Consider the following 10,247-nt stretch of genomic DNA (forward strand, 5'->3'; position numbering starts at 1 on the left):
AGTGAATGGATTTCCCATTTGTGGGTCTAAGGCCACTACTCATGGGACTAAACTGATGGAAGGAAAGAGGGATAAGATGAGACAGATAAGAGAAGTGGCTCCTGATTACATCATTTATATTTATCTGTGTGTGTGTGTGTGTGTAGGTCTCTCTGATCAGCCTAGTGGCCAGCGCCCTCAATTATTCAGAGCTCACTGCCATCAAATCTCTCCGTACACTGCGAGCACTGAGACCTCTTCGCGCTCTATCACGCTTTGAAGGCATGAGGGTAAGAGGCACATCCATTACTGTCCAGTTTTACTTTTTGCTCACTTGCTGCACATATAAAGCACAACTGTGGCGTCTGGCAATCAAACTGGAAAATGAAGCACAATAATTATCACATACTAAGACTAAAGCCTTTAATTATCAAAATCCGAATCTCTTTAATTGATTTAGCTGCCATTTTCTAGTACAATTTACATACAGGAATTTGACTTGGCCTTGGTCTTGTACATAAAAGAAAAGAAATCAAAAAACACTAACAATCGAGCATTCAGAGAGCAGCCATGCGCTCAACAACAGCGACATTCCACTAACTACAGTCAACAGTAAATAACAACATAAATACTAAACATTTAACAGAAACAGAAACAAAAGCTGTAGCGAAAATGGTACAGTAACAACAATAACAGCAGCAAAAATGGTAACAGTTATGGCAGCATGAATGACAACCGTGCAATTGATTTTTTTATTTTTTTTATGGACAGGAATTTACAATAGTGAATTGAGATGTGCAAGTGTAGCTGTAATTAAGGTGCATGCTACTGGAGTGTAAGCCAGTAGGCGTATATAAGGTGCCATGTATTCTGGACTTGAAGAGGGCAGAGGCAGATGGGAACCATATGGAGATGGAGGTGATGAGGATGCTGTCTATGATGGCTAGGTAAAAGTTGACCAGTTGATCAGTCAGCACCTAAAGCTGATTGTTGATAGTTGGGAATAGAGTGAAACAAGTAGAAAGTCAGATGGGGTGAGAGAGTGACACAAGTAGATAGATGGAGAGAGAATGTTATTAGCAGAAAGACAGAAGGAGTGAGAGAGTGATACAGGTAGACTGATAGAAAGAAATATGGAGAGAGAGAATGTGTGTGTTACTGGTAGATAGATAGAGAGATGGATGGAGAGTGTGTGGCATTGATAGAGAGACAGATGACGTGAGAGTCTCTGTTACAGGTACATTGACAGAGAGAGAGAGAGAGAAGAGGGGCTTCACAGGTGTGTGTGTGTGAGTTTTGATAGTTGGAGTTTGAATCATGAACATTCCAGGCCAGGATCTGAACATTCCGTCTATGTGAGTTTTTGGGATTTTGGTCGTCCATTATGGGAAAACCATAAGTCTGATCAGTTCAAAATAAAAAAAGGGCTGTGCTGAGTTTGGTGAATGTAGCTTTTAGGAGTTATAATAGTCCAAAATATTTCAATGGAAGTCAATGGGAATTTTGACCAAGTTGAGCTTCCATAACAGGAAAACTGTAATTCTGATTAGTGGCGAGTTTGGTGCATGTAGCTTCAAAGCTCTAGGAGGAGTAGTGTGTAGAAATTTTGGGTCTCGAAGTAATAATAATAATAATAATAATAATAATAATAATAATAATAATAATTATTATTATTATTATTATTATTATTATTATTATTATTATTATTATTATCAGCTTAAACAGCAGAACAGAATGTTGGTTTTGTCAAGCCAACATAAATATGTGGAGCACTAAATAGATACAGATAGTGACATTGCCTTACTCCCTTAGTGTGTTTATGATCAGTGAAGGCTACTTTGACTCTGTACACATTCTCTGTACAGTCTCCTCTTCTGACTCTTCTGGGCAAATGTGTTTCAGAACATTAGATTTAGTCTCCATTATCCTGTAAGGAAGGTTTAGTGAGCTGCACAAGAGCTGCCCATATTAATTTGTTGGCTGTAATTTGAACTGTGATGTAAGTCAAAAGGGTGACAAAAAGGCATTACTCAGTTCTGGACATTACCTTGGTGCAGTAATATGTTTGGTCATCCTGATAATTTTACTACACAACAAGGGGGAACTGCTGGTGACAGTGCAGGATAGAGATGTGCATGCTTAACAGTAGGGGGGCTCTTGGGGAGCTTGAAAGAGCTGGTATTGATCAAATGCTTGAATGTTATATTTTGGCTCCATGGCTTTCCTCATGTAGTTACCACCAAACTCTCCCATCTCCATGACTAACCTTTCCTCACTTTACTGTGTTGTTCTTTTGGAAACTGCGCATTTAATCTGTATGTGTCACTTTCTACATGATTTTGATATACATATATGTGTTTAATTCTTATAAATGGGTTTGTTTATTTACAGTAAACAAATCTTCATGACATCACACACCAGCCAAAAAACAAAAAACAAACAAACAAACAAAAAAAAAACAGTATGGCCTGTACAGAAGCTTACATTTCCACACCTCACTTTGTGTTCCCTGCTACAGCCATGGTTTTAGCTTTTATGCCAACAATTTGTGTCATTGTGATACCTTGAATTTTGCATTTTGGCAGTAACTTTACTCTTGATTTTCTCTTTAAATTCTTGTTTTGCAACTTATGATCCCCTTTTTTGCATTGGTGTGAACAAAAATCTAGCTGCAAAATAAAACCGACTGGAGGACCTTCTGAGTGTAGCAGTATTGTAATCCAGTGGTTTACTGCTCTCCAATAGGTGGTGGTCAACGCCCTTTTTGGTGCCATTCCCTCCATCGTGAATGTGCTGCTTGTCTGTCTCATCTTCTGGCTCATCTTTAGCATCATGGGTGTCAACTTGTTTGCTGGAAAGTTTTATGAATGTGTGAATGCAACCTCCGGCATTCGCCTGAATGAAAGCCTGGTCTCGAACAAAAACGAATGTCTGCAACTAGGCCAAAGTGCACGGTGGAAAAATTTAAAGATCAACTTTGATAATGTTGGAGCAGGATATCTGGCTTTGCTGCAAGTGGTAAGTAATAAAGTTGTCCTTAGATAAACAATAGAACGATACTTAAATGTACTGTATAAACTAGTCTACAATTTAAAGAAAAGGCTTTTGTTTTTGTTTCTCTTAATCTATTTCACTTTGTGTCCTCTCAGGCAACTTTCAAAGGCTGGACGGATATTATGTATGCTGCAGTAGACAATCGGGGTGTAAGTTTATGCTTTAAAAATGCTTATGTTTGGGCTCCTAAGTGGTGCAACAAAAAAATGTTTGCCCTGTCATTGAAAGATTGCAAGAGAGCAAAATTGGCTGTGCTCTCTGGGTGGGACACTAACTTATTGTGGGCATCTGTGACTCATGTGGAAGAGGACAATGAGCACATTCCTCCAAGTGTGTTACACTATTCTGTGACACAGTATGAGCAGCAGTATGAAAAGATGCAGTGGTTGCCGTCATGTGTCTCAGAGGAAGCACATGCTAGCCTTCACTCTCCCTGGTTGGCAGGGGAGAGCTACCTGGTGGGTAGGAATTGGCAAATGATCAAATTGGGGAGAAAAATGGAAAGAAATTGTAACATAAGCATTTAGGATTGCTCTTGTACACGAGAGTCTATAATGGCATATTTCTGACATTTACTGCTCTTTGTAACTGTGTAGGTAGATCAACAGCCTCAGTATGAGGCAAGTCTGTACTACTACATCTACTTTGTAGTCTTCATCATATTCGGGTCCTTCTTCACATTGAACCTTTTCATTGGCGTCATTATTGACAACTTCAATCAGCAAAAGAAAAAGATAAGTACCTATTTAGTTTTTACATTAGTGTAAATTCTTATAAACTGTTATTAAGTGTTCTAAACTCTCTGCCAGTGGACAGTCATGGGAAAAAGAAAGTACACCCTCCGTCAGTTCTATGTTTTAGTTGTCAGGGCCTAAATAACAATTGTATGGTCTTCACTCACTTCTATAAACAAACAGATAACCTCAGGTGACTACAAAAAAAAAACAACAAATGTCAATATGTGGTCATTTTTTTCCCCAAAAAGTAAACCAGCATTCAGAAACCAGGTGAGAATAAATAAGTACATACTTTAATTTAGTAACATGTAAAACCACCTTTAGCAAAAACTTAGGAGTTTATCAGTCACTCACATTGTTTTGTAGAAATTTTGGCCCGCTGTTCTTTACAACATTGCTTCAGTTCATTGATGTTTGAGGGCATTCATTTATGCACAGCTCTCTTAAGATCCCGCCACAGCATTTCGATGGGGTTGTGGTCTGGACTTTGACTTGGCCATTTTAATACCTTGATATTTTTTTTGTAGCCATTCAAGTGTTGATTTGCTGGTGTGCTTTGGATCATTGTCCTGTTGCATGAGCCAATGTCAGCCCAGCTTAAACTTCTGGACAGATGGCCTTTGACATTTGTCTCAGAAATATTCTGATATAAAGTGGAGTTCATTGTTGTCTCAATGACTGCAAGTTTCCCAGTTCCTGTGGCTGCAAAACAAGCCCAAATCATCAGCCCTCCTCCACCATGCTTGACAGTTGGTATAAGATGTTATTGGTGATTCATGTTTGATTTTCACCAAACATGGCACTGTGCATGATGATCAGACATCTCCAACTTGGTCACCTTGGTCCAAAGGATATTGTTCCAGAACTTTTGTGGATTGTTCAGATGCTATTGTGCAAACCTTAGTCGTGCTGCCATATTCTTTTCTGACAAAAGGGGCCTTTTACTAGCCACCCTTCCATGAAAGCCATACTTGTTCAGTTTTCTTCTGATTGTACTGTCATGAATATAAACATTTAATGTGCATACAGAGGCTTGTAGGTCACATGAGGTAGCTCTTGGCTTTTTCTTTATATCTCTGAGCATTAAACGGTCTGACCTTGGGCTACATTTGCTGGGACACACACTCTTGGGAAGATTGGCAACTGCCTTGAAGGCTTTCCATTTGTAAACAATCCTTCTCACTGTAGAATGGTGAATTTCAATTTTTTAGAGATGGCCTTATAACCCTTCCCAGATTCCTGAGTAGCAACAATGGCTTCTCTGAGGTCAAAGCTGATGTCCTTTCTTCTTGGCATGATTTAGACACACACACCTGAGTGCTCCAGAACACTGTCAAATGTTCTGCTTTTATAGAAGTAGTCACACTTCTTGATGATTAACTAAACTTTTGCATGTCTTTAGTAACACCTTTACTGTTAATTACTCTCTTAATCATTGTAAAAGTTGGAAGGGTGTACTTATTTTTTCCTACCTGGTTTCTGAATGTTGGTTTACCTTTTGGGAAAAAAATGACTACATATTGAAATCTGTTGTGTTTTTTTGTTGTGACCTGAGGTTATTTATTTGTTTGTAGAAGTTGGGGAGGACCACACAATTGTTATTTAGATGCTGATAAATAAAAAAATAGAATTGAAGGAGGGTGTACTTTCTTTTCCCCATGACTTATATAGCTAACAAATTTCTTGCATATTATATGTATTAATTGTTAGATGTTATGCTATAGCTCCTTTAACATTAAAGCATTAAAGCATAATTATATATAGAACTGTGCTTGTATAAAACAGTTTAGTAGATTTGGTGCATGAATTAGATATATTATTGCATTAATACTTGTGTAGTTGTTTGCAGTAAGTTTGCTAATACAAGGGCCAGAGTAACATGAAAAGCACTCTGATTTTTCAGTATAAGTTGGAAATGTAACTTTGCTCTGCCCAATTACTTTGGAGGTCAGGACATTTTTATGACAGAGGAACAGAAGAAATATTACAACGCTATGAAGAAACTTGGTTCGAAGAAGCCACAAAAACCAATTCCCCGGCCATCAGTAAGACATTCCACTTATATATATTACCAGTCAATAGCTTGGACAAACAAGCTCATAGTAAAAATTACTTACATGAATTACATTTTGACTCAGAATTAAATATAAACATGGGCATGAATGTCACTATTAATATTTGTTTTGCAACCACCTTAGCTTTTTGTTTTTGCTTTGTTTTTAGAACAAGCTCCAGGCTCTTCTCTTTGACATTGTAACAAATCAAGCTTTCGACATCTTCATTATGGTGCTTATATGCCTTAATATGATCACTATGATGGTGGAAACAGAAGATCAGTCCCAAGACATACGCAGTCATCTGAAGAAGGTCAACATGGTGTTTGTGGTAATCTTCACAATGGAATGTGTACTTAAGATGATTGCACTTCGACAGTACTTCTTCACTGTTGGCTGGAACATCTTTGACTTTGTAGTGGTCATTCTCTCAATAGTTGGTAAGATCTAGTGATTTGTACGTGATCAGAAATTGTATTATATATTTAGGGAGATACCATGCAATGTACTTGTAATGTCCCTCCTCTGTTCGACAGGCACATTTGTCTCTGAAGTCATTAAGTACCTGTTTTCTCCAACCTTGATTCGTGTTGTTCGACTTGCTCGGATTGGCCGAATTCTTCGGCTCATCAAAAGTGCCAAGGGAATACGCACCCTTTTGTTTGCCTTAATGATGTCTCTCCCAGCCCTATTCAACATCGGTCTTCTTCTCTTCTTAGTCATGTTTATCTACGCAATTGTTGCCATGTCACAATTTGCCTATGTCAAGAAGGAGGCTGGAATTGATGACATGTTTAACTTTGAGACTTTTGGCAACAGCATGTTATGTTTGTTTCAGATCACTACCTCTGCAGGGTGGGATGGACTCCTGTCACCCATTCTTAACAGGTACCCTGATTGTGACCCACAGAAGGATCACCCTGGCAGCCAAGTTAAAGGTGACTGTGGCAACCCAGCTATTGGTATCATCTTCTTTGTGAGCTACATTATAATATGCTTCTTGATCGTGGTGAACATGTACATAGCTGTGATCCTTGAGAACTTCAGTGTGGCCACAGAGGAGAGTGCAGAGCCATTAAGTGAGGATGACTTTGAAATGTTCTATGAGGTGTGGGAAAAATTTGATCCTGACGCTACACAGTTCATAGAATACAAACAGTTGTCTGACTTTGCTGATGCCCTTGACCCACCTCTGCGTATACCTAAGCCCAATAAGATCCAGCTGATTAATATGGACCTACCGATAGTAAGTGGGGAGCGAATCCACTGCCTGGACATCTTGTTTGCATTTACAAAGCGTGTCCTGGGAGAAAGTGGTGACATGGATGTCCTTCGTGGACAGATGGAGGACCGTTTCATGGCCTCTAACCCTTCCAAGGAATCTTATGAGCCCATCACTACAACTCTACGACACAAGCATGAGGACATGTCAGCTGTCGTCATTCAGCGGGCCTACCGGATGCATGTACGGAGACACAATGTAAAAATAGGCCCCAACACATACAAAGAAGCTGTACAGGAGAATGGAATGGTTTCAAACAAGGTCCCAGTGGTGACAGACAGGTGTAACGACCACTCTGCTTCAGACAAATCTGACACATCATCCTCTACCATTGTCCCACCATCATACGCCAGTGTAACACAATCTGGTAAGAACAAATATGAGAAAGACAAGAGGGAAAAGGAAATAAAAGGAAAAGATAACAAGCAGCGGTAAAGGTAAAGTGATTTAAAAAAAACACTCTTTAGAAATACAGAGTTTTACAATATGATTATGTTTATATTGTAATCATGTATATGGATTAGCTATACTCTTTTCCAAAGTGTGGTTATATATGCCATAGTGGCAAAACTGTGTCTTGCATTTTGCTATCATCTTATTGAACTTATTATTTTCTTTAAAAATGTCTTTAATGATGTTGTTTTGAAGAAACATTTTGTCTTTCTGTCTTACTTTAGTGTCGTCCCTTTTTCACTGAAAGAAAGCCATTAAATGTGTTCTAGCATCTTCTCATGCATTCTGGGACCATCCATATTTTTTTTTTTCCTGACATGCTTCCTGCTCTCAGTGATGTTTTTGACTTGTATTACTGTTGAATCTCAAACCTTGTTGGATTGATTTCCATGCCTTTCTGAAGTCATTTGGTTTTATCAACTGCACTTCCTCCTCATTATGTTTGCAGACATTATTGTCGTTGTTCGATTAAGCCACTTTGTGTGATGTTTCTGCTGTAAGACAACAACCATGCTTCCAAGCTATGCCTTCCCCTTATGCAGAGATTTTGAAACACGGATGTTACTAGAACTCATGAATCTGTTTGACCTCCAGTGAATCACTTTGTTTACAATGGACAATTCAGGGAATTTTATCTTTTGAAGAAGTTGATGAAACCTTTTTCATGCTTGCTTATGAGCAGAGACATTGAGCCACCTTATCTTGGACTCTGTAGTGAGATGGGATTGAAACAAAGCCTCTCAAATGCTGCATGAAACAGAAGCAGCCAGTTCCTCATGAAATCCTTGGGGAATTGGTGATACTTATGCAGGAATTATCCTCCAACATCAACCAAAGAGGAATTTGAGTGCTGCAGCAAATGAGACAATGTATGTAAATGTGCCTATGAACGTACTCGAAAATTAATTGTGTATGAGGGAGCATATCATACACAACACAAACTGGCAGAATCAGCCATAACCAGCTGTAACTACACTGTTTAATTTAGCATGTATATAAATCTTGTCCTATTAACAACATTTGATTAGATCAGGGTAGATCATGCATTTGGACACAGTCTGTTTGAATGGATTTGCTATGCATCCTGAGCATTTGTGTTCTTTTACATTTAGGCAGTTCCACAGATTTGATCCTGCAAGAAAATTGGTCATACTAGTTTGCAATGATTGATTTTATCATATTTGTGGAACACATATTTGTATTATTATAATGCTAAACATATCCAACTAAATAATTTTGTTGGAATACTGCTTTAAAAACAAGAAAATAGGACACATGAACATCTATATGATAGAAAGTGTTGTATCACATCAGTATTTCAGGATGGCTCTATGCCTCACAGGTGCCTCTTAACCACATTAGAAAGCCATTAGTATATGTGCCTATTTGCATCATGAGCATACAGTACAAAATAAATCCATTAATAAACAAATTACTCATGGGTCTTACCTTAAAAAAAATCTATTGCACATTAATGCCATTCAAAAAATTCAGAAGCAGTAACTTCCACTTTATTGTGCAAGTTCCCTAAACATTTGTTCTTGTAGTCTTGATTAAACACACTGACCAACAATCCATCCATCAAGCGTACTAGCAGATATATTGTATGAATATGAATTGTGTAGCATATTTTCAATAAGGCATAGATTATGCTTGAAAAGTGAAAAAAAAAAAAAAACTAGTCAGAGTTTGGTACTAAAATATGTTCAGTTTCTAGTCAGCAGGAGGTTGTGAAGAAACGATGTGTTGAATTTAATTTATTTCCTCAATATGCCTATATTGCATTACTGAAATATACTGTATATTGCTTGGCTTTTATACAGTGTGTGTGTGTGTGTGTGTGTATGTGTCTTTGTGTCTGTGTGTTATTTGTAAAGGGATTTGAGATAAGAAACACACCATGCACACTTTGGTTGCACTTTTTTTTTATTTAATTACTTCCTTCCAAAGACTGTACTCTAAATTTCTGTACTGTGTATTTGAATCTCATTTATACTTTGAAGAGGTGTCTTTGCAAACTGAGCATGCTCCATGTGCATTGACTAATATTATCTACGACTGAAATAGAGAATATCTTTGGTTGGTTATATCTGTGCCTGGAATAGTGTGACCTACCTTCAACAAATCCTTGCATTTGTTTACATTATTTTTATGAAATTTTATCAAGTACGTTTCTATTTTGTTTTGAATCAGCTGATATCCTTAAAGACCTATTATATATGTCTCACATAAGCATTGCTATGATCCTGTTCTGTGAGTGTGTTATACATGTACTAACAACATTTTGTTGCCAGTGAAATATACATTTATATGAAATGAATGTTTTGATTACATAAGCACAGGTAATAGATGACATATTTTATATATACATTAAGCTTGTAATCTATTATTATACTGCATGCAAGATACTGCTATGAGTCAACTGATTAAGGAAGCCAAAAGAATAAAGATGTCATGTAACTTGGGAATTTGTGTCCTGTTCCTTTTTTTTTTTTTTAATTAACTTCATTTTTTCATCACTTCATCAGTTAATGCATCGTTTAATGCTGTAAAAATGCTGTAATGTTATTGTAATTGTAATTTTAGAAGAAATAAGACAATAATGAATATCGAGTAACATAATGGCCATAGAAAGATTACACTGTTATGTGAAACTACAACGTATAAAAATTATGCGCTATTGTGTCT

The 10,247-nt window shown here is 37.5% G+C and overlaps 1 protein-coding gene across 2 annotated transcripts in view; it reads left to right on the top strand.

Moving 5' to 3' along the window:
- Window positions 1-10,027, top strand: part of scn1laa (sodium channel, voltage-gated, type I-like, alpha) — a 40,981-nt gene extending 30,954 nt beyond the window's left edge. For both annotated transcript variants that reach the window (XM_026912196.3, XM_026912210.3), the window contains 7 exons: window positions 147-269; window positions 2,725-2,997; window positions 3,129-3,182; window positions 3,630-3,767; window positions 5,711-5,815; window positions 5,994-6,264; window positions 6,361-10,027. In XM_026912196.3, coding sequence (XP_026767997.3) covers window positions 147-269; window positions 2,725-2,997; window positions 3,129-3,182; window positions 3,630-3,767; window positions 5,711-5,815; window positions 5,994-6,264; window positions 6,361-7,541 — 2,145 coding nt within the window. In that variant the 3' untranslated portion in view covers window positions 7,542-10,027. The remainder of the gene's footprint in view (window positions 1-146; window positions 270-2,724; window positions 2,998-3,128; window positions 3,183-3,629; window positions 3,768-5,710; window positions 5,816-5,993; window positions 6,265-6,360) is intronic.
- Window positions 10,028-10,247: the final 220 nt, after the last annotated feature.

The sequence above is a fragment of the Pangasianodon hypophthalmus genome, chromosome 5 (genome assembly GCF_027358585.1).
Source record: "Pangasianodon hypophthalmus isolate fPanHyp1 chromosome 5, fPanHyp1.pri, whole genome shotgun sequence".
Taxonomy (NCBI): domain Eukaryota; kingdom Metazoa; phylum Chordata; class Actinopteri; order Siluriformes; family Pangasiidae; genus Pangasianodon; species Pangasianodon hypophthalmus.